We start from the raw sequence: 24,273 nt of genomic DNA, 5'->3' as shown, positions 1-24,273 counted from the left end.
TGTTAGAGGGCTGAGCCAACTATCCAATCCAAACACAATTAATTTCTCATTGGAATACTTGCAAATGGCATCATGTCAGCCTAGGTTGGCTGTCACTTCACACATTCTTCCTCCTTGCATGCACTTGAAATGCACACGCAGATTGCTTCTCAGTCATCAGTACTTTTATGATCATGGTGTTAATATATTCACACTGTAATTTAAAGCCCATCTCAATCCAAGTTCCCTTCTCCAGCCCTGTAGGCACAGACGTGGTGCTCTCCTAACCTTGGTGTTATTTAACAAACATCAAATGCCTTGATTTATAGGCTATGCTTAGAGAACATTGGATATACCTTGGATAAATGATTCCTACATCCTTGGAAGTTTAATTCTATCTCCTTGGTTTGGTTGGCTACTCACCTCTCCCGTCTCTCCAGTTTGGATAGTTTTGCCTACATAGCTGGGTCCTACTTTAGATCTTTATTACTTTAACATGGAAAGAGAGAGACTGAGAGGGAAGAGGAGGGAATTGGCTCAAAGTGATGAAGAATGTGGTTATCCTTCATCATCCTATCCACCAAAACCTTCCTCAGCCAGTTCTCAGTGTACTCAGGATTTCACTGAAGATAACACTCAGTGCAGCCTTAAAAATGCCCCATTGTCACTGTTCTCCAGATGATAGTGAACGTGTCTTAGCAACAGAAACTGCAAGTTAAAATAAACCTTAGATATGATTGCAGTCTTTCAGTATCGGCAATCAAAGCTTTACAGAACAGCTGTGCAGGTGAAAGAATTAGTCCTCTGAAACAAAACGTAAATATGTACATTTCTGTCTTGTACTTTGGCTTGTTTCTGAGCAGGGGTGGGGGTGGGGTGGGGAGATTATTAGTGGCCAGCCTTTAAAAGCCGTTAGGTTGCATCCATTATCAGGAAAAAAAATTCCCTTGCTGAATATATAGGATTAGTTTCTGCCTTGTGGTGGGCATGTCCAGAGGACAGTTTCCTAGGACACACGCAAAATTCAGGAAATGTCCCAGAGAAATGCAAGGACCTTTTCTCCCAAGGATACTCTCCTGATTATTGCAAGGAGCAGCCAGGCAGCCTATAGCCAAGTTGACTGGCAAGGACGACTAATGTGGGCTGAAGAACCTTGCAGGTAAGGATTGTGGAGCTGGAAATGCTAATTCAGCTCTTTCATCTTCACAGATAGGTCTGATGAAAACCATGACGTCCAACCTTTACAACTTTGGATTCAGTTTCTGTTCAAGCTTATCAGTACGCTTTAACTCTCTGGTTCAGCTAGTAACTTTTAAAAGTGGTTTGATAGCAAAGTTCAGACACTTTGAACCAGTTTTGATCTGATTTAAGAACATTCCATGCTATCAAACTCTCTTTGTTTGCATTGTTACCCTATCAAATGAAAACCATGATAACTATTTAATCTGAAAATTTTTTTTTGATCTGCTTACATTTGAATAATAATAAAAAAGCTTTTTAAACAAAATAAATACAAGACACAAAACCAGGAAAATAAAACACAAACCATACATTTGAAAGCTGAGTACCTGATCACTTAACCACTTGTTTTGAAATGGTTACCATGTTTTCTGTTTAGGGTGTTTTGTGGTTGAGGTTCAAGGCAGCAAAAAGGTTTTAGGTTTGGGTCAGTTGTGGTTCACTGGACACCCATCCACCCCCCGCCAACCGAACCAGTATTTGGGTTCAGACTTACTTTCATTCTCTGATGTAAATGTTTCAGTCCATACAAGGGGATCACGGAAAGGTGGTTCCTATATGACAAAGTTATTCACATGTGCATCAGAAACCAGACTAAGGAAGACCAACCTGAGTTTCCGTGCATGTGTGTACCATTGGGAGCCTCGCAGCAGGCAGCCCACCACTTAGCCTGGGTTTTGGGCGTGAAGGTGCCTAAAAAGTGGGCTATATGCTCGTGTGTCGGTGCCATGCGGCTTTGCATGGCACCTACACACAAGTAGCCTCCTGACCGGCGTCGGAAGGTTCCCCATAATGCACTGAGCACTCACATGGTGCATTATGGAAGCTCTGCGGACCTTTTGGCCCCCAAGCCCCCCTGCTACTGGCAGATGCCAGCAATCGTCTGGGCAGCCAGTCCAGCTGCCCAGCAACATGGTTGGGTTTGTCTGTGGGGGAGTTAAGCTTTTCGCGGCTTCCTCTGCTCAGCCTGTCCAAGCCCGTCCTCCAGTCGTGAGAATGGGCTCCACGGGTGCAGAGATGGAGAAGCTACCCATATTTGGACAAAAGTATGAGGCAAGAGGAGCAGTAGCTAACGAAGCAGTTAGTTGGTTACCATTACAGGAAGATAGAGGGGGACTGCTGCCATTACCCATAAGTGCCAGGAGGTGGCAGTGGAAGCAGGGAGTGTTTGTGGTCAGTACTGTGCAGGTATTGGTTGCTAATTGGCTGGCAGGCACTGTGGGCATCGCCAAGTGTCTGTGGCTGACATACCAAGCACGGATGCATTGGTGCAGTGAGAGAGCAGCCTAACAGAATTTCCCAACTAACTGCACCGGTGCAGTGAGGAAGTGGCAATTTTTTATGCTCTCCCTTCCCGCAGGAAGCCCTTTGTGGACTTGAAAATATGTCCCCAAGGGATGTGCAGCCCTTGGGGTCATATTTGTGGGTGGCATAGAGGGATTCCTGGGAAGGGGAGGGCATCAAAAATCTCTCTTGCCGCACTGGTGCATCCTTGCTCTGTATGTCAGCCAGTGACTACTAACCATACGCTTTCATGATGCTGAATGCCTCTGCCTCCACCACATCATCCATGTGCTTACAGGCAAACTCAGATTGTGATGATGGCCAGCAGTTCTGCCTAGCAAACTGCTTCACTGGGTAAGTGCCCTTTAAAAACTACATCCACCATGTGGTGAGTGCCATGCCGGAGTGCTTGTCAGAACTCTCTGCCACAGGATGTGGTGATGGCCACTAGCTTGGATGGCTTTAAAAGGGGCTTAGACAAATTCATGGAGAACAAGTCTTTCAATGGCTACTAGTATGGTGGCTATGGGCCACCTCCAGCCTCAGAGGCACAATGCCTCTCAATACCAGTGACAGGGGAGAAACAGCAGGAAAGAGGGCATGCCCTCCCCTCTTGCCCGTGAGTTTCTCAGAGGCATCTGGTGGGCCACCGTGTGAAACAGGATGCTGGACCAGATAGGCTTTGGGCGGGTCCAGCAGGACATTTTCTTATGCTTCTGTTCAGCTTCCACATATGGGCATCCCATGTTTAAATCTGTCCTTTTGAGCCATCTGGAAGTGCTCCAAAATGTCTCACATTTTAAGCTAAGGTTAGGTTCTCTCTGTATGCAGAATTCCTTTTCTCAGCCTATCTTATTGACAGCCCTTCAGCTGGGCACATAGAGTAGCATCTGAGCAAGGATTCAGTTTTAGTGCTCTACACCCCATGCCTCCCTGCAGCCATTTGGAAAGCACACGAGTCTCCAGTTTTTCTCCTGAGCCAGTAGAGATTTGCTTATCCTCCTTAGTTCACATTTTTAAACAACCTACTTTGCCAACAATTTCTCTTCATTCTGGTGCCTCTGTTGAAGCCAGCTGACATGGGAAACGTTCTTTTAAGACTTATTTTTTGGTCACACTGCGACTATCAACCAAACCATGATTGGGAGGATTGGGAACATTTCATGAGTGTGTGTCCTCTCCTTTCGCCCTTCCCATGCATAGATTCTTTCTTCCTTTTCCTGGTTTGTCCAGTCATAGTTTGCCTTGACCTCAGAATCAGGGCAACTATGGTTAGTGCTAACCTGAATTTTCCTCCAAACCATGGTTTGCAATTCAACTGCAAATCATGGAGGCTGTTTTCAGGCGCTAGGGACGCCCTGTCCAGGTTAGGCTGTGCATGAGACCTGCTGGGATCAGGCCTGATCTTGGCGGGCCAGCACTGCCTAACCCCATTGTGAAACCGGCTTCCTAAATGAGTCTAAGGGAGTGAGCGCTCCCTTAGCCCCGTTTTGTTAATCATGTGCAGTGCTGGCTGCTGTAGCAGTGTCGGGCACCTACCTGTCACTTAGTGCACCCAGCAATGGAGGAGCAGTCATCTGCGGGGAAGGTAAGTTTAAGCAGCCTTCCTCGCCACCCACCTGTTAGCCTCTCACTCAGTCGTCAGGATGGGCTCATGGTTTCGAATCATCTTTAATGGTTTGGATAATTTCTAACGTCTGAACTGAGCCACAGAATTAAACAACCATCTTAATACTGGGATATAAATCCCAGTCCTGTTCCTGCGTCATTTGCCTCTTTACACAGTCAAAACTTGTGTTCTACCCCGGTTTGGGAGCTGTGTGTGCTCCCAATTTTTGGTTGTATAGAAACAAGATAAGAGAAAACCTGGCTAGAAGTGATTGTGTGGAAGCAAGGTAGGAGGAAAAGATACCTAGCTTTTCCCTACCATGCTTCCACATAACCGGAAATTGGGAGCACACACAACTCCCAAACCAAGGTAAGAACATAAGAACTTAAGAAGAGCCCTACTGAATCAGGCCCAAGGCCCATCTAGTCCAGCTTCCTGTTTCACACAGTGGCCCAAGAGGTGCCACTGGAAGCCTACAGGCTGGAGTTGAGGGCATGCCCTCCCTCCTGCTGTTACTCCCCTGCAATTGGTACTCAGAGGCATGCTGCCTGTGAGGCTGGAGGTGGCCTATAGCCCTCTGACTAGTAGCCATTGGTAGACCTCTCCTCCATGAAGTTATCCAAACCCCTCCAAGCCATCCAAACTAGTAGCCAACACCACATCTTGTGGCGGAGAATTCCACAAGTTGATTATGCATTGTGTGAAAAAGTACTTCCTCTTGTCGGTCCTAAATTTCTCAACCTTCAGTTTCATGGGATGACCCTTGGTTCTATTGTTATGTGAGAGGGAGAAGAATTTATCTCTATCCACTTTGTTCACTCCATGCATGATTTTATAGATCTCTCTCATGTCTCCCTGCAGTCGTCTTTTTTCTAAACTTAATAGCCCCAGGTGTTGTAGCCTTACCTCACAAGAAAGGTGCTCTAGGCCCCTGATCATCTTGGTTGCTCTCTTCTCCACCTTTTCCAGTTCTACAATGTCCTTTTTTAGACGTGGTGACCAGAACTGTACGCAGTACTCCAGGTTTGGTTGCAGCATAGTTTTGTATAAGGGCATTATAATATTAGCAGTTTTTGATTGTGTGAATGGCTTCAGAATATCCTTACTGCTTACACTAAAGCTATACATTAATTGTCAATAATAGTCCAATTAATTAATTCATAATATATCACATTATTTTTCCTACTTACATAGCACAAAAGGCAATTATTAATTGAACTCCAGTATCCATACATTTTTCAGCATCATCTAAAAAAAGCAGTTTTATTACAAATAAGCTTGATTTGTTGAACAATTTTACCAGAATTTCATCTATTCTTATTCCCTTATTCTCAGTCTGGGCAGTTCAAGAAAACTCACCTATGTTCTGTCCTCTTAGAGGTCCTTCTTAGGCTTCTGTTACATCGTCTTCTCCGAGGCCTTTGTCAAAGATATCTCTTTGTGCAACCCTTTAGTTATCAGCTTCCACACTCTTGAATCCTCCCAATCAGAATCAGGAAAGGCTGGTCTGGTGTGCCTCTCTCCTTCCTGCTGCAAACTCAAACCCTGCCTATGGATGAGAACCTCCTGGGTGCCTCTGCTAAATGAAGGGGAAGATTTCATTTGGCAATTAAATACGTTCACTTTCCAGAATTAAGACTTCACCTGAGAATTGGCCCTGTTGAAGTTTGAGGAGGTGAACAAACTCCTCAGATATTCTCCAAAAAACACCAGCTGCCCCCCCCCCCCCACACCCGATCTAATGTTAAGAAGAGATTGTTGGTTGTTGAGCATGCAGGTACAACTTGATGGGAGACAACTGAAAACAACATTCAAGAAAGAACATCACTCTGGTTTTGAATCTGATTTTGATACATGCACTACTGGATGACTTAGGACAGGAAAAGGACAGGGGAAGTGGGATCCTTCTAGTTCTCCTGGATCTCTTGGCAGGTTTAGATAGTGTTTGTTTGTTTGTTTGTTTGTTTAGTATATTTGTAGAGCACTCCAGACTCAAGTCGCTGAGCAATTTACAACAAACATTAGGCAAATTAAAACAGAAACTAAAACATTAAAAGAGTTTAAAACCACAATTCAGGTTAAAAGGTTTGGGTGAATAAATGTGTCTTGAGAGTCTTTTAAAAAGCTGTCAGAGAGGTAGAGGCTCTTATTTTGATAGGGAGCACATCCCAATGCCTCGGGGCAGCTACAGAGAAGAAGTCCCATCCCAGCCACCAGACCAGCCTGTGGCAATTGCAATGTGTGTGTGTGTGGGGGGGGGGGGGGGCGCTCATAGTGGAGAAGATGTTCTCTTAAATAGCCGGGGCCCAAGCCGTTTACTATTGACAATGGTATCCTTCTGAGTGGGTTCTTTAGGGTGGTGATTTTGAGCTCTGTGATTCTGCCTGACTGCTATATTTCAGAACCCTGGGAGACCTATTTGTTTTATTAACCCAAATGGCTCTAGGCGGCTCACATTAATGAACTGCCTATAGCCAGACTGGTTCACTCCTGTGGCATCTATGCTTTGGGTTTCACAAGGTTCCATCCTGTCTCCTGTGCTCTTGAGCATCTATGTGAAGCAGCTGAGCGAGGCATTCTGAGGATATGGAAAGAGGTGCCCTCAGTATTCTGATGATGCCCAACGCTATTTCTTCTCTGCATGCGATTCAGGTGAGGCAGTGGATGTGCTAAACCAGTATCTGGAATCAGGCATGGTCTTGATGAGAGCTAATAAACTGAAGCTCAGTTTAGATCATATGGGTGGGTGGGTGGTCTGTGCAAAAGGAGGTGTTCAATCAGGGGCATAGCAAGTGTGGAGTGGGCCCAGAGACAAGATTTTTAAATGGTGCCCCCTCACTGAAGCTCAGCTCATGAAGTAAAGAAATCTTCCTATGTGCCACAATAGAACATCATCCTAAATTGTTTTTTTAAGGTTTTGTAAATTGTGGACGATGCAAGTCATTTAATGGTACTAGAGAAAGACATGCTGTTCTGGTAGCTCCAGGTCTTAACACTCACATCAGTTTTGGAGGATGAATACAACGGAAGGAAGCCCGGGCAGGTGTGCGTCTGGGGGTGTCAGTCATGTGGCTTGCCCAGTGGGCCCCCAGACAGCCATCTATCTCCCCATGCCCTATTATAGTTACGCCCCTGTGTTCAATCTCCTGAGGATGGAATTGCACTCTCCCTGATGGACCAGGCTCACAATCTGGGGCTGCTCTGAGATCCAGCTCTGCCAACAGAGGCTCATGAGGCTTCCATAGCATGGAGCACTTTTCACAAGTTTAGGATGATGTGTCAGCTGCGACCCCTTCTGGGCAACATAGTCTGGCCACTCTGATGCATGCTCTGGTAACCTCTGGATTAGACTACTATAATGTGCTGTATGTGAGGCTGCTCAGAAACTGTGTTGATTGTTCAGAAACTGCAGTTCGTTCAAAATACAGCTACGAGGCTGTAAACATGCGACTGAGTGATCATGGAGAGGTCATTCATACAATCAAAAACTGTGTCCTACCCAAGTTTGGGAGCTGCGTGTGCCCCCAACTTTCGGTTGTGTGGAAGCAAGGTAAGAGGAAAACCTAGGTAGAAGTGATTGTGTGGAAGTAAGGTAAGAAGAAGACCTGGGTAGCTTTCCCTCCTACCTTCCTTCCACACAATGAGGCTCTCCACACGAGCAGTGTGGAGAGCCAGATGGGGTTTGGCAGGGAGAGGGAGTCAAGCCCGCTCTCCCCACACACAAGCATCAAGCCTTCCCTGACTTGGCCAATCTGGCCACCCACATGATTACCGGCTCCGTCACAGAGCTGGTTGGGATGGAAGGGATTGGGGGCCTTCTGGCCCCCGGAAGTTCCAGCTTTCTGGGGTACCCCCCAATGCCAGGAGGCTTGCTGCGGCCTCGCAGTTGGGGGTCTACTTGCGAGTTGCCGCCACGCCACACCATCTTATGATTGGAAAAATGGGGTTAGTGGAGTGCTCGCCCTGCTAACCTCATTTAGAGGAGGGCTACTGTGGTGGGCTAGCCACCGTTGAACCACCGGGCTCACCTGCGAGCCCGGTGGTTCTCACGATGTGAGAATAGCCGCAATAACTTCTACCCAGGTTTTATTCTTATCTTGCTTCCACACAGCCAAAAATTGGGGGCACACAGAGCTCCCAAACCTGGGTAGAAAACAGTTTTTGATTGTGTGAATTACCTCAGAGAAATTCACTGGCTCCTGCTCCTCTTCTGGCTGCAGCTCAAGGTGCTTATCTTAAAAGCCCTGCATCATGGCTTGGGAGCTGGGTGGTGGCACCCCACTTGAGGAATGCTCTCCCCAGAGTGATTTGCTTGCCACCTCCTCTGATGTCTTTTCAGCACCAGGTGAAATGTGTTGGTTTTTTATAATTTCCCCGTCTTTTAAATTCTTGCTGAAATGGTTTTAATGTTGTGGCTTACAGCGGTTTCACTCGTGTGGTGTTTTAATTGGCCTCCTTGATTTTGGAAGCTGCCCTGGAAACATTTATATTGAAGGGCAACTTAGAACTTAAGACGTGAGTTGTTGCCCATGACTGGTTGGCCAAATGGCAATTGCCACCATGTGGATTGATTGAAAAGCACCCTTCCCGAGGTGTACTAGGCTCTCTTGAGTCTCTGCACCAAGAGTTGGGACCCCTTCTGAGGCTATTTTGCCTGTGTAGGAGTCATTGTAACATGTAGCCCATGCCGCTTCTGCCATTCTGGTTCTCTTGGCATCTTTAGCTTGTAACATGGTTCCTCCCTCTTGGGAACCGAGACAGTACTGGCATGTGAAGAAGCCATGTCTTCGGCTCCTTCTGTGTGGCCTCAATCTGGTTTCGTTGCTGGAGCAGTGCCTGCCCCATAGCGAATTTCCCTCCGTTCAGTGTGCCTCTTAAGCAGTGCAGCCCTTTGAAGAAACTACTTATTGTGAAGCATCCCAGCCCTTCCTTTGGGTGCCCTCTTTATGAGTTTATTGACAGTAGCCCTTCCCCTGGAGCTCTTCCCTGTGATTGCTTTGGCTCTTTGCTAATTCCCAAGCATGATTCTCGCAGCGCTCCCTGTGAGCATTTGGCCCATGGCATCATCTGTCCCCTACCTGCAGGAAGAGACGCATCTTTTCTAGGTGGGTACTTTAATTAGAGATTTGCAAACTGACAAGAGAATTGCTTCTCTGAGATACTAAATCCAGCTTCCTGGGCTCCTGGCTGAACTGCAAGACCCTTCACAAGGGAAAGGGAGGGCGAGGGAAAAATGCTGGCTCTGTACTCTATGTAGTCCACGGAGTAGGTGGCAGGCCACTCCATCAGCAAAGACCGGTATGGTGAGTTTGAGCATGAAAAATAAAATAAAAAGATGCACTGCATTAACAGGGCCTTTCTCTGCAGGGCGGTGGTTCATTTGTTGCAAGGGATCCAGAAGGCTTCCCTTGTTAGTGCAGGGATAACATTTTCCCACAGATCATTTGCCACTGAGTTCTTTTGCAGAGAGCACTTCCAAATGTGATTGAAAGGGCAGTGTGGGAGGGCACTCAGTCCCGGGACAGCAACCAATAAGGAAAAACACAACTCTCCCCCCACAGCCTGCTCCAGGCTATTGTATTTAGTAGTGTCCTTGGTATGTAGGGAACCTCATTGTGTTCTAATGTCATGTTACTCAGCAAAACCAAGAGCAGTGTGAGATGACCCTCTCTCCCTAATACTACTTCTCCGTATGCTGAGCAACTGAGTCGGAGGCCTGCAAACAATGCCTAAAGCATGGACTTTGTGGATTGCAAGGCTCAGGAGACCCTCACTCCCCAATACTACCACCACCACGAAGGTGAAAATCCTCTACCACTGCACCAACGAGATTCTATTGCTGCTTTGCTCTATGAAAGGGGCAGGGATGCATTCTGTTGTGTGAGCAAGAAAGACAAGGGAGAACTAGGTTCGCCACCGGAGTTTTGGTTCTGAAGCCGTGCTTGGAGGTGGCAGTTGAATGGATAAGGACAAGCAGGGCCAAATGGTGTCCAGACAAGATAGAAGAGATGCAGGGGAAGGAAGGGTTGCCTATAATTGATGGGAGTTCTCAGTAGTAGCATCTGTGTTCTGGCATCTAATGCTTCAGCTCTGGGTCTGTCTGCACATTTTTAGGAGGAACAGAGCTTTTTGTTGCTGATCTGGAAGTGCTTTAGAAATTTTATTGTGATTTGGTGGCTTTTATTTTGAATTCAACCCCCTTTATATTGCTGCTAAGGTTTTATCATTTTGTATTGTTGCTATTATAAATTCTGTACTGCTTATCTATTGTGCTTTTTTAATGTTATAATTTCAGCATGGCTACCTCCTTGAACTTTGTGGATAGAACAGACCATAAATTAGCAAACCAAATCAGATAAGGAAATCTATGGCAGCAATTCCATTTTCCAAAAATTCTCTTAATAGTTTGCAAAAAAGATAAGAGTGAAAACCAGGAGACTGGAGCCAAGGAACTGGGTACAACTAGCAGTCAATTCAGACTGCAATCCTATGCATACTTACCTGGAAATAACTCTGTTGAATACAAAGTGGTGGTACTTGCTTCTTTTCATAAGATTGCAGTGTCAGTTTCACCACCACCTGTTCTGACTCACACACATTTGCTATATCAAGAATGTTATTATGTAAAACTTGCATAAAATTCCAGAGGTGTGATCCTTTGCACTTCCTTCCAAGGGCATTTTCAAGCCCTTATTGTGGAAGGTATCATCTGGCTTAACAAGTAATTAGACGTAGATGCTTCACATTGAGTTCACAAACATTTCTAAAGGCACTTTGTATTTTCAGGGCAATGATTTAAAGCACTTTTATGCACACAAGGAATGATTTAAAGCACTTTTATGCATACAAGAAGGAACAGCAAAAAACCCATTGATGAAGAGCCATAGGAATACGTTCTTCTGGAGATCTTGCCACTTGAAGCACTTTCCCATTAGCTGGGGAAGCCAGTGCCCATTTGGCCATGGAAATTGGCCTTATTCAGACAATAAAGAGCTCTTCCAAAATGCTTATTCCTCAGTGAGAAATGAGGCTTAGAGCTTTCTTCTGAGGACATGGTCGTAGATAACCACTTGCAGGTAGAGGTCTGTTTCAATTGGAGTCCGTGTTGTGTTGTCCCCTGGATAAACCTGAGAACAGAAGCATTGGAGATCATCACCAGACGGGAGGGTGGAGGATAGAAAGAGAATCAAATCAAACCAATCAAGTTTATAACTCATTGAGGCTGTTCACACTCACAGCCTAGCAGGCTAGGGCAGCCTTGCCTGAGCTAGGTTGCGCATGTGAAGCACAGGATTGAGCCCGATCCTGGAGATGCCCCCGTGCCAAGCCCAAGTTTTTGACCCAGTGTTTAAGTGAACCTGCAGCCACCTAGTGGCGCAGCGGGGAATGGCTTGACTACCAAGCCAGAGGTTGCCAGTTCGAATCCCCACTGGTATGTTTCCCAGACTATGGGGAACACCTTTATCTGGCAGCAGTGATACAGAAAAGATGCTGAAAGGCATAATCTCAGACGGCGCAGGAAATGGCCATAGTAAACCCCTCCTGTGTTCTACCAAAGATGACCACAGGGCTTTGTGGTCACCAGGAGTCGACACCATCTCGACGGCACACTTTACTTTAAGTGAACCCATGGCTTGTTTAATCTCGGCCAATGATCGTTTGTGCAATCGCCACTGGGTTAAATGGCTTTGCTGCCATTTCCAATAGCGAGCTGGGCGGAAGGAGTGGCTGCACCGAGTGCTGCTCTGATGGGAGCAGCTGCTGTGCTCATAGTGTGGTGCATCCTGGGATGCAGGAGCGGGGAGGTTTTCCTGCTGCCAGCTCCTGTGTGGGTGCACACAGTGCAGCGGAGGGCAGGGTGGCCAGGGCTTGTCTGCTGGGGAAGGGGCAGGCGAGGTCCTGCCTTCCCCGCAGCACGCCCAGCAGCAGCCATGAGGTCATGTGAAAGACCTCATTCATGGTCTTGCATTCTCTGTGGTATGAGATTCTGTTCTGTTGCATTACTGCTGAGTTGCATGACATGTTCACACCTCTCATAACATGCCAACTCTGGTCCTCGTCCCTTAGTAAAAGCCATCTTAAGCTTGGTTTTGTTGCGCAAAGTCTAATTTGCATGGAACTTCCCAACCACTGCAATGTTTGATTTGTGGTCGCTGCTAGCTGCAGGGTGGTTGGCTGGAAAGGAAGACCCTCTACATGTTAGCGTTCCTCTCTGTGGACTCCCACCAGCTTAGTGACTCTGGGCTATTTCATGCATTATGTGGCAGCAAACCCGAGTTTGCCACTTGAGGGTCCCTTTGACAGGAGGCTACAGTCAGTCCCAGCTCCCTGATGAGCGATGAGATATGAATTTGCTAACATATGAGCACTGCATTCTCTTTGTTTTCACATGGACACAAATAATTGGTAGTGTACACTAAACACTGCACTGTGTGAAATAGCCTTCTTTTCAGAAGAGGTTTCCCACTAACCCTGCTTAGTACTTGCTGCTGAAGCTGGTAAATATGTTCCTGTCAACTCTAGGCCCTTGCCTCTTCAATAGGTAACTACTACAGCTAGACTGTTCCGCTACCCATTCATGCCTGCTTGTACAGATGAAGCTTCCTTCGACTGGATCAGACCATTGGTCCATTTGGGCAGCATCTCTCCAGGGATTCAAATGGGGGTCTTTTCCAGTCCTATCTTGAAATACCAGGGATTGGACTTGGGGCCTTCTGCATGCAGAACATGTGCTCTGCCACTGAGCTTCAGCCCTCCCCTTACTCCCTAGATAACTTCTACCGACTTCTTTTTGCACTGACTGACTGTTTCTTCATATTCCCCACCTCCAGCTTTAACGATTGTGCTGTCTGCTTTAACCCTCTGAATTGCTGACCTGCATGACTGCTTCCATGGTTTCAACTGGCTCTTTTTTGGATCTGGTCTTCCCACTCAGTTGGCAAACCCGTGTCTGGGTTGCACCACTTCTGATTACAGAGTGGGCCTCACATGATATAATGTTCCTCCGCACCAAAATACATCTCATTCCCCATGCATAGAATAATATGTCAGGGAGAAGGCTAGACTAAAACCCTTCTCCCTGGCTTTTTAGTTTTCTGTGTGCATTATGCTTTTGTTGTGTGAAGAAGCATTCCATCATGTGAGCCCTATGGAGTGGTACGGAGTGGTTCCAGAAACAAACTTGCTACTTCAGCGAGAGGATTAGGCCTCGGGCTTTGCTTAGGCTGGGAGGCTCATAGTGACAGGCCTTACAGCTCAGTTCTGACACCTCACATGTCCAAGTCTCATTGCGTGATCGATTGAAAGGATTTATTTTAGTGGGCAAAGTTATGTTACCATATATACTCTAATATTATAGTGTGTTGTTACTTTAGATTGGCTTCCAGCACTGAACTATTTGAAAACAGGTGGTGGGGTGGGGAGTGGATCAAATAGGATTTTTGTTCCACGTTCATTGCAGGTCCATTTTACTAACATAAATGCTAAATAAATAATAGCAAGAGCACTAGTATAATATCAATAAGTAGTTTTATACACACATGGACCATTTTGCTAGCAAACTTCACATCACAGACACTGGTCAATTTTACTAGGGGTTGCTCAGGACTAGCTCTGCCACTGATGATCCCAGTGGCTGCCTAAAGCAACATTTGGTTGGGAACAGTTCATATTTATTTATAGGGAGGGGTATGCAGTTGATAAGGGTGTGCACAGACCAGCTGGCGTGGTTTGGTCCAAATTTGGACCAAACCGTCGGTATCCAAACCAGTCCAGTCAAACCAATCGCCTGGGCCCATCAGTATGATGAGCCAGCTCAAACCTGTTTCACGAATGAAGTGGTTCTGCACATCTCTAGCAGTTGACACAGACAAGGCCAGCAATGCAGTGTGCATGGTTTTAAAGAGTCCAAACCCCCTCTGTGCTTAATTTGGTTCTCTCAATGCCTAAAGTATATATTTCATGCAGCAACAGAGTATTTGCTTATTTGTTACAGATGTTCCACAGCTGCAGGAGGTTAGACCAATGACCCACTTTGAATTCAACCATATACATCTTTTTAGGTATGCATTTTTAAATGTCTTGCAAACCAACGCACTCATTTTAAACTGTGTATAATTTGATATTTTGTACCATTGCTATTCCTATGCAACCATATTGAGTGGGAAGCACTTCAAAGAAACTCTCATCCGAGAGCTGTTCTGTTCAAACCCAAACAAATTACTGCCCGGCTTACTCTGCATTGGTTTTGAGAACAACCAAAACATGGGTGTGTTTGCCATATTTAATCTAGAGTCTAAAGACTTCAGATATAAAGTTTGTAGAGGGGCAATAAAGAACAGATGGTCACTCTTGGATTGTTACAGAAGGACATTGTTCATGAAGGTATAGCAAGAGAGCAAAGACAACTGACATAGGGTGTGATTCAGTCAAACTTTGAGTCCCATTTATTTCAATGGGAAAGGTAAGTATGTGCTTAGCTCTCTCCAGCGGACGTCACTGGGACTTAGGCTGCAATCCTGTGCATGAAGCTCAGTAGCTAACCTACTGCACAAGAATGTTGTGGGGGTAAAACAGTGAGGTGGGGGGAAGTGGTGGCTCAAGGTCTCTGTGTACCTGAGGTACAGTGCCAAATGCAGCCGCTCTTGTGTATACCCTCCTCTCCGACTCACTCCCTTTTAAAGCAGGGGACATCCTATCTATCTATCTATCTATCTATCTATCTATCTATCTATCTATCTATCGTTTGTTTGTTTGTTATCTTTCTGTACTGCCCCAAACTGGCATCTCTGGGTGGTTTACAATTAAAAATCATTTAAAACATCAAATCAATTAACAATTAAAATCATTTAAAACATTTAAAACCCAGTATTAAAAATTTTCAAAACTATAAATCTGATTAAAAGCCTGGGAGAATAAATGTGTCTTCAGTGCCTTTTTTAAAGTTGCCAGAGATGGGGAGGCTCTTATTTCAACAGGGAGCACATTCCATAGTCCAGGGGCAGCAACCGAGAAGGCCCGTTCCTGAGTAACCACCAGACGGTTGGCAGCACCCGCAGACAAATATCTCCAGATGATTTTAACAGGTGGTGGGGTTCATGACGAAGAAGACGTTCTCTTAAATACCCAGGGCCTAAGACGTTTAGGGCTTTATAGGTAATAACCAGCACCTTGTATTTTGCTCGGAAACGTATCGGCAGCCAGTGTAGTTCTTTCAACACAGGAGTAATATGGTCACTCCTAGATGACCCAGAGACCAACCTGGCCGCTGCATTCTGGACCAACTGCAGTTTCCGGACTCTGTATAAAGGCAGCCCCACATAAAGCACATTGCAGTAATCCAGCCTAGAGGTTACCTAGCAGATGTACTACCATTTTGAGGTCGTTCATCTCAGCTGGCGTAACAGCCAAAGCCGATAAAAAGCACCTCTGGTCACCGCCTCAAACTGGGACACCAGGGACATCAGCTCCAGAAGCACCCCCAGGCTGTGTACCTGTTTCTTCCGGGGGAGCATGACCCCATCCAGAACCAGCAGATCAAAACTGTCTCCTGAGTCCCAATCCCGCACAATAAGTACCTCTGTCTTATCTGGATTCATCCTCAGTTTGTTATCCCTCATCCAGCCCATGGCTGCCTCCAGGCAGGCATTTATGGAAGTTATGCCTTCTCCCAATGATGTTGACATGGAGAAATAGATTGGGGTGTCATTCGCATATTGATAACACCCTGCACCAAATCTCCTGATGATCTCTCCAAGTGGTTTCATGTAGATATTAAACAACATCAGAGACAATATGGAGCCCTGAGGGGACACCATACGAAAGTTTAGATTTTGAAGAACAACAGTCTCCAAGAGACACTATCTGGAATCTGCCTGTGAAGTACGAGCCGGAACCATTGCAAAGCAGTGCCTCCCACCCCCAGTCCCCTCAGATGTTCCAGACGGATACTATGGTCAATAGTATTGGAAGCCACCAAGAGATCCAAAAGGACCAACAGAGTCACACGCCCTCTGTCAATTCCCAATTGAAGATCATCCATCAGGCCATCCAAGGTAATCTCCACCCCATAGCCCACCCAAAAGCCAGTTTTAAATGGGTCTAGATGATCAGTTTCCTCAAAGACCACCTTGAACTAGGAGGCCACCACCTTCTCAATCAACTTGCCCAGTCATGGAAGGTTGGAGACAGGCCTGTAATTGCTTAACTCTGAGGGATCCAAGGCAGGCTTCTTCAGAAGTGGTCTAATGATTGCCTCCTTAAGACAAGGCATCCTGCCTTCCCTCAGAGAAGCATTTATGATCTCTATCAGGCCTTCTACAACAGCCTCCCTGAGAGATATTATAAACCATGTTGGGCAAGGACAAGAGGGCAGGTGATAGGCTGCACTATTACAAGCAACTTGTCCACATCCTCGGGTCACGATTTGAAACTGATCCAGGGTTATCACATAAGAGGAGCTGTTGGACACCTTAGCATCAGACTCAGTAACAATTGTGGAGTTTTAATCTAAGTCAGCCTGAATACGAGAGATTTTGTCCACAAAAAACTCATTAAAAAGTTCACAGCAAGTAATTGTTGGTTCAAAGTACTGGGGGGGAAGGGAAGCACATTAGTCCCTTCACAACCCTGAACAACTCTGCCGGATGTGAACTTGCAGACGCAATGCAGGAGGAAAAGAATCGTTTCTTTGCCACATGTATTGCCTGAGCATAGATCTTCAAATGCTCTCTATGTAATAATCTGTTGGATTCAAGTCGAGTCTTTCTCCACTTGCACTCTAGTTGTCTACCTTGCCACTTCAGCCCTCATAGTTCTTCTGTATACCAAGAGGCCAGTTTTGAAGCAAGTCAGAGAGGACGCTTAGGAGCGATCATGTCCACTGCCCTGGTGAGTTGATTATTCCAATTCTCCATCAGAGTGTTGACAGGGTCACCAGCAGAGGCAACACTAAATCCCTCCAAGGCTTCCTGGAATCCTACTGGATCTAGTAACCTTCTCAGGCAGACCATCCTAATGGGCCCTCCACCCCTTCGGAGGTGGGACGTGGTCATGAGTCCAACTTTAACCAGATGGTGGTCCGTCCATGACAATGGGGAGATCACAGGAGTCCGGACCCACGGAACACCACCCTGTTCAGAGTGAAAGACCAGGTCAAGTGTGTGACCAGCAATATGCATTGGTGCTGAGACCACTTGGGATAAGCCCATAGTTGTCATGGCCGCTATGATCTTCTGAGCCGTCCCGCACAGATTGGTCCCAAAGTGAACACTGAAGTCTCCGAGCACCACAAGCCTGGGAGACTCCAACTCCAGGCCTGAGATCAAGTCCATCAGCTCAGTTAGGGACTCCGTTGGGCAGTGGGGTGATCGGCACACCAACAGAAGTCCCAATCTATCCCTGGTCCCCAAACTTAGGTACTCACATTCAATATGCTATGAACCACACCACCCACTGAGATCATCAGAGAGGTTCGTCTGCAGTTGCCACCGGCTCATCTGGTGGCTACTCAGGGACGGGCCTTCTCCATTGCTGCCCTGAGGCTTTGGAACACACTTCCTGCTGAAATAAGAGCCTCCCCATCTCTTACAACTTTTAAAAAGGCAGTCAAGACGCATTTGTTCACCCAGGCTTTTAATTATAGACATTGTTTTAACTGTGTTTTAATAGTTTTAACATTTGAAATTTTAATGTGTTAATCTTTTTATTGGTTTTTATTCTTTTGTAAACCTCCCAGAGAACTCTCGTTTTGGGTGGTATAAAAATGTGATAAAATAAAATAATAAAATAAATAAATAAATAAGGTCAGACACTTTGACAGGGATCCTGGCAAGGGAGATATTGTTCTTATAGGCCACCTCCTTGCCCACATCCCCTCCCCTGGTCCTCATCAGAGTATCCTGGAGGGAGAAGCTGGGACCAGGCTGGGCCACCAGCCTCCCCCAACCAAGTCTCTGTAATACATACCAGATCGACCCCTTCATCCAGAATCAGATCATGAATGATTTCAAGTTTATTCTGGGCTGACCTGGCATTACAAAGGAGCAAGACGAGGCTCTGTGGATGGGTGGCATTGCTTTCCAAGATCAAAGAGCTGTCAGGGCAGCCAGAAGGGGAGACAGCAGTTAAGTTTCTGATCTCCCTTCCCCTGCAACGGCCTGCTGACTTGTCAGTGTTACTTCTTCTATTCTCTACCACCACTGGAATAGCTGCCCCATAATTAGTGGATACACCCTCTGTCTCCCCATCTCCAGACAGACCCAGACACATTAAAACTCAACTCACCCAGGATTTCAGACAGAAGCTGAATTAAAATACCCACCCACCTTCACACACTACAAGGGAACCTGAGCCAAACAGCCTGGCCCTCGTCCTCGTTATCCCCTCGAAGTGGCTCTCCCAAAGGGGTGGCAGGCAGCATTCCTATAAAGGCCCAGAGCTGGGCAGCTGACCCCAGGAACTGCTGAGTCACCCACCCCTGGCCCCAGTCCTGCACGCATCTTGCCACCTCACTGGTGCCCCACTAATCTGTTGCTTGAGATGACTTCCTCGCCTCATGGAAGGGCTGCCCCTAGTTGTGGGGATGACTTATATGCCACTCTAAGCTCCTTGGAGGAAGCATGGAATAAACATATACAGCATTAATATTTTATGGTGGGATAAATCTTACTGAACTCAGTGAGTTATTTCTGAATAAAGATGCCTAGAGCTGTCCTTCACAGAGTGCTCAACTTGGGCCGGATTGTGGCCAGTATGTGCTACTGATACCTTCCGCATAAATCAGGGAGAGGATATGAGTATAGTCTTATTAATTTTAGTGCCTTTGTTTACATGCATTTATGTAAACAAAAACTAATTTGTAAAAAATGATCTTTGACCTTTTCAGATTCAGTCCCTAGCAGCATCTCCAGGTAGAGCTGGGGGAGACTGCTGCCTGAAACAGGCAGGCCGCTGCCTCAGCGCTGCTGCCAATCAGTGGAAACAATACTGAGCTAGATGGACCAGTGGTCTGACTCAGGATAAGGCAGCTTCCTATGCTCCTGTGAGAAGCAGCCCCTCGGGCATACTTTTAGCAAAACAAAACTGCTGTGGATGCTGACATTGCCTGGGCAGCTACAACAAGCAAGTGCAAAAATCTGCCATCTCTGCTTCCCCTCTTCATTACAGAATTGCTCAGGAAAGCGACTGCACAAATAAACGAAGAGAACACAGAAAGTGGAATTATGGAAATGACTAGCAAATGGATGCATTATATGGGTCTTTTTTAATATGATCATTGCTCTACTAAAACTTCCCAACTGGAGAAAGCCTTACTGTTAATGCCAATTGCTGCAGCCTGCTTTCTCCTGATTTAAGTCTGGTTCACATGACCATTTGGCACACAGTGACTGCTGGGAAACCACTTGAAAATCCTGAATGGGCTGGCTTCCTGCCGGCAGCCTGAAGTTGTATGTAGCGGCTGCCAAGCATAGGATTATTCCATTTCCATTCGACACTTAACTGGAAGCTGCAGAGAAAGAGGGCTGGAGCAGCGGCAACAGACACCGCCTCTGCAATTATTTGCTTTTATTACACTAACTGGGAGCTCTTTGAACCCTTGACAGAAAGAGAATTTAAGGCCAAACCCCTTGTTCAGTTGCTATGTGGAGTTGCAATTTGCAAATTTAAAGATTTGATTAAATCTTATGAAGGCTGTACAAGCTGCCTTCCTTCCCTCTATTCTTGGTCTTTCTAAATATTTTGGAGGAGCTGCCCTTTATCTGGAAGTTGGAATGCAATCTGTTGAATCCATGGCTTGACTTAATGCTTTGAACTTTTGGATTCAACTGCACTTTTGGACGTTTCTCGGTATCTAATTATCTGCATAATGACTCTTATGTTTCTACCTGGATGGAGTTTGTATGGAACCATTTATATGTGCTGGGTTTTTCCCTTGAAATCTTAATATATCATAAAAGCTAAAGCCTTATTGGCCCAAAGGTCTGCAGATAATGTGGTCCTTAGCAAACAAAACCTGTTTCCTGGTGTTTTATGGGGGCATTCAGGATTTCAGGATTGACAGGGCAAAATATTTATCACTGTTGGGTTTTCCTAAATATAGACATACCCTAACATCAGCTAGATTTAATGTTTCACCATCTTCCTTGCTGTATGGTAGATTCCGACAGATTCCTCTCGATGATTGCTCTCACCCCTGTAGGTTGAATCGGAGGTTCAACTGAGGTTGAATCTGTCTTAAATTTGTTCACGTGTACTTGATGGCACAACTTTACTTTACTTTACTGTTAAAAAGTTGGTTTTACTCTGCGATTGGACTGAAATTATTGTCAGAACAAAAGACATTCAAACCAGTTAATACTTTGAGGCTGTTCTCACAACCAGCCTAACACAGTCTGAGGCAGCCCATCCTGGCTTAGGCTGGTCATGAGAAGCAGTGGGATCCTCACAGATCCTGCTGTTAGCCGATGTTAAGGGTGCGCTTGCTGCTGAGTATCGTGTGTCTCCTTGGGCTGAGTTCAGCCTGACGAGACTCGGAGACGGGCGCATAAAGCGCCCATCTGATGGGGGAATCCCACAATGCGTGTGCCATGTGTTGTATTGTGGGATGCCCGGAGGCCAGAACAAGAAGTTCCAGCCCCGGATCCTTCCGCCCTGCTCTGTGCTTCACAGAGCTGTACAGAGCAGGGCTGCTCATGTGGGAGCACGGAGCACGCTCCCACCACCTTTGCCGTCATCATCTCTGGGGAAGGGAAGGCCTACCCTGCCTTCCCCATCCCCATCCGCCCACACACAATGGCAGTTGTGACAATTGCCACCTTTTTTTTTTACAGCAGGTGATAGATATGCAGTTGAAGCTTTTACTAATTTTTTTGACTATGCTGTGAGGATAAGAGCAGAGATACGACTCTGTGTTTGCCAGCTTATAATTTCCCTTGTTCATTTATTTTGTACATGTTTGTTTACACTGATCTTAAGTCAGGTCTTGGGGTTTCCACTTGGTAGTTTGCTCTGCTTACTTGATTGGTACAAATATTCAGCAGGCCTCAGAAGCCTTACCAAAAAAATATGAATTATTCTATGATATGTTCCTCGTAAATACCAAGTGACAGGCTGATTGTACATAAGGGTGGGACAGGCAGAAGTTTCTCTGGCTACCAGTGACTAAAGGAAACTACTTAGGAAGTATTAGAAGCAGGGATGTGCACGAACCGGTTCGCAGGCCATGTTGGAGGCCATGTTGAACGGACCGTTGCCAGGAGGGGTGTTGCTTTAAGGGCGGGGGGGATTTACTTACCCCTCCCGCCACTTTCCCCCTCCGACACTCCAGTTTTCGGCAAAATCTTTGGGGCAGCAGCAGTCCTCCCTGCTGCCCCTGCCCCCTTATTGTTGGCAAAATGCGGAAGAACACACGCGCATGCACCCGCCGCCGCCGCACACATCACGCACGTCACTGTTTAAAGATTTATTTGAAATGAATAGCCAAGTCTTTGGTTATGGGCCTCTCCATGTCAAAGAGGATGTTTTAAAGTTGTGTAAATAAAATGAATTCATAGGTTATGCTCTGAACTCAGATACAAGAAGTAGTTCTTGAAAGAACTAATCGGCCCACTTTCCTTTCACTGTCTCTACAACTGGACTGAACTTGGTCCAGATCAGTTAGGCAGTTCCCAAGTTAGCCTACTTGCACCTCAAATATTCATGCATCTGCCATCTTGCATTGGTGTAGATGACATCACCACAAACTATGCCTTTGAGGTATCCCTATGTGTCCCTACAACAGTAGGGGTGTGCACAGAACTGGCTGGTTCGATTCGAGTCCAAACTGGACCAGGCCAGTTTGGTCTGGCACCCCTCAACCCACCCGCCCCTGGTCTGGTAGGGGTTTGCAAGCTTTTTTTTTTTTTTAATTATCTCCTCCCTGCAACTTACCCCCTCCAGGAGAGTTGTCTGAGGCGGCAAGGGGCAGGGGGATGGGATGTCCTTCAGTTCTCATCATGGATGGCCAGTTCATAGTTTTACTTTATAAAATTCAGCAACAAGAAGCACTTGAATTTAAATAACGAGATGCACAAGTAGCACTGTCAATATGGCAAATGGGCATATGGGCATTTCAGAGACCTGGTTTATGCCATAAACATGGCAGCATGGCCCAGTCCAACTGTCCAGATTTGCATGTGTCATTCAGGATGGGCAGCACCACACAAGTATCTTGTTATTTAATATACTTTTAAGCTTACTTTTAAGCATACTTTTTAAGCCTACTTTCCTTAAGGAAAGTAAGCTTTTGAGATCACCCAGCGTTGTTTGTGTATATGTGTCCCTATCAACTTCACAATGCCTGGACCAATATGAAACAAATTTGGTACAGTTGTAGGGAGTGACACATAGGGACACCTCAACAGCATAGTCTGCGATGATGTCATGCACCCCAGTTCAAGATGGCGGATGCATGAACATTTGAGGCACAAGCGGGCTAACTTGTGAACTGTCGAACTGATTTGAACCAAATTTAGAACAGTTGTAGGGACACTTCAAAGGCACAGTTTGTGAAAAGGCGGATTCATGAACATTTGAAGCATAACTGGGCTAACTTCTACATGATCCCCCACCACACATTAAGGTCATCCAAGGAGGTCCGTCTCCAGTTACCACCAGTTCGTCTGGTGGCGACTCAGAGGCAGGCCTTCTCTGTAGCTGCCCTGGGGCTGTGGGAATGCACTCTTGGCAGAAATCCGTAATCTGAATTCATTGCTGGACTTCAGGAGAGCCCTTAAAACCTATTTTTTGGCCTGGCCTTCCAGGATCTTTAATTTGTTGTAAAAAAAAATTAAAACTGCTGTAAGTGTTTGGCCTGGTTCTCCAGGGATTTTAACTGTTTAAATGTTTTAACTGTAAATTAGTTTTATGCTGTTTTTATAGTTTTGATTTTAACTGTTAATTTATTTTAATTGTTTTTATTTTGATGTAAACTGCCCTGAGGGCAGTATATAAATCGAATAAATAAATAATAAAGAAAGAAATAATAAATAACTTGTAAACCACTTAGCCGATTTGGACCAAATTTGGTACTGTTATATAGAGATGTGCAAACAGGTTCGACGTTGAACCGATTTGGGAACCAAACCACCCCCTGTTCGGTCTGACTGTGGACTGAACGCCCCCCCCGGGGGGGGGGTGTTCATGAGGTTTTTAAAAACAAACAAACATTTTCCCCCAAACCTACCCCCTCCACTGGAGTGTCTGAGGCGCCACTGGAGGGTGTCTGCAGAGAATTCCCACCCCCCCACTGGCCTCCCTTAGTAAAAAAAACCTGGCTGTTCTTTGGCCAGTTTTTGGCCTCTCCCTGGTTCGGTGGTTATTTTGGAGATCGCGATGCCTGCACAGTGGGCCTCGGTATGGTCTGTGTCATGCCAGGCCATGCAGAGGCCCACTGTGCAGGCACGGCAGCCTCCAAAATAACCTTTGCAGTGTGTGTGTGTGTGTGTGTGTGTGTGTGTGTGTGAGTGTGAAGAACAGCCGATTTTTTTTACTGTGGGAGGCCGGTTGCGGGAGAGGGAACCTCCACAGACACCCCCCCCCCACCGTATCAGACAACTCCCCTGGAGAGGGTAAGTTTGAAATTATTTTTTTTAAGCCCGCGAACCCCCCGAACCCTCTGGGGGGGGGTGTCAGTCTGTGGTTGGACCAAACAGGGGGTTGTTCGTTCTGACATTGAACAATCTAAGAACAGTGGTACATATGCTGGTAACCTCCAGCCTTGACTACTGCAATACGCTCTATGTGGGGCTGACTTTGTACGTAGTCCAGAAACTGCAGTTGGTACAGAATGTGGCAGCCAGATTGGTCTCTGGGTCATCTTGGAGAGACCGTATTAATCCTATATTAAAAGAACAACATGGGCTACACTGGCTTTACAGGCAAAATATAGAGTGCCGGTTATAACCTATAAAGCCCTAAACAGCTTCGGCTCAGGGTATTTAAGAGAACACCTTTTCCACTATGAGCCCCATTGCCCATTGTGATAATCTGGAGAGGTTTTTCTGCACGTGCCACCGGCTCGTCTGGTGGCTATGCAAGGATGGGCCTTCTCTGTTGCCATCCTGAGAATCTGGAATACACTCCCTGCTGAAATAGGGAGCGCATTCCTCCTCATCTCTGACAAC

The 24,273-nt window shown here is 46.1% G+C and overlaps 1 protein-coding gene and 1 long non-coding RNA gene across 3 annotated transcripts in view; one reads left to right on the top strand and one right to left on the bottom strand.

Moving 5' to 3' along the window:
* LOC128327227 (uncharacterized) overlaps positions 1-23,151 on the top strand; it is a 49,190-nt gene extending 26,039 nt beyond the window's left edge. For both annotated transcript variants that reach the window (XR_008308538.1, XR_008308537.1), the window contains exons 3-4: positions 14,106-14,172; positions 18,996-23,151. This is a non-coding gene — a long non-coding RNA (uncharacterized LOC128327227). The remainder of the gene's footprint in view (positions 1-14,105; positions 14,173-18,995) is intronic.
* The window catches only part of CFAP299 (cilia and flagella associated protein 299), a 455,154-nt gene continuing 441,814 nt past the window's right edge, over positions 10,934-24,273 (bottom strand). The window contains exon 6 of the mRNA XM_053255711.1: positions 10,934-11,238. Coding sequence (XP_053111686.1) covers positions 11,143-11,238 — 96 coding nt within the window. The 3' untranslated portion in view covers positions 10,934-11,142. The remainder of the gene's footprint in view (positions 11,239-24,273) is intronic.

Source organism: Hemicordylus capensis, chromosome 5, assembly GCF_027244095.1.
Source record: "Hemicordylus capensis ecotype Gifberg chromosome 5, rHemCap1.1.pri, whole genome shotgun sequence".
Lineage (NCBI taxonomy): Eukaryota > Metazoa > Chordata > Lepidosauria > Squamata > Cordylidae > Hemicordylus > Hemicordylus capensis.
The sequence above is the reverse complement of the archived record's forward strand: the minus strand, read 5'-3'. Positions and strand labels throughout refer to the sequence as shown.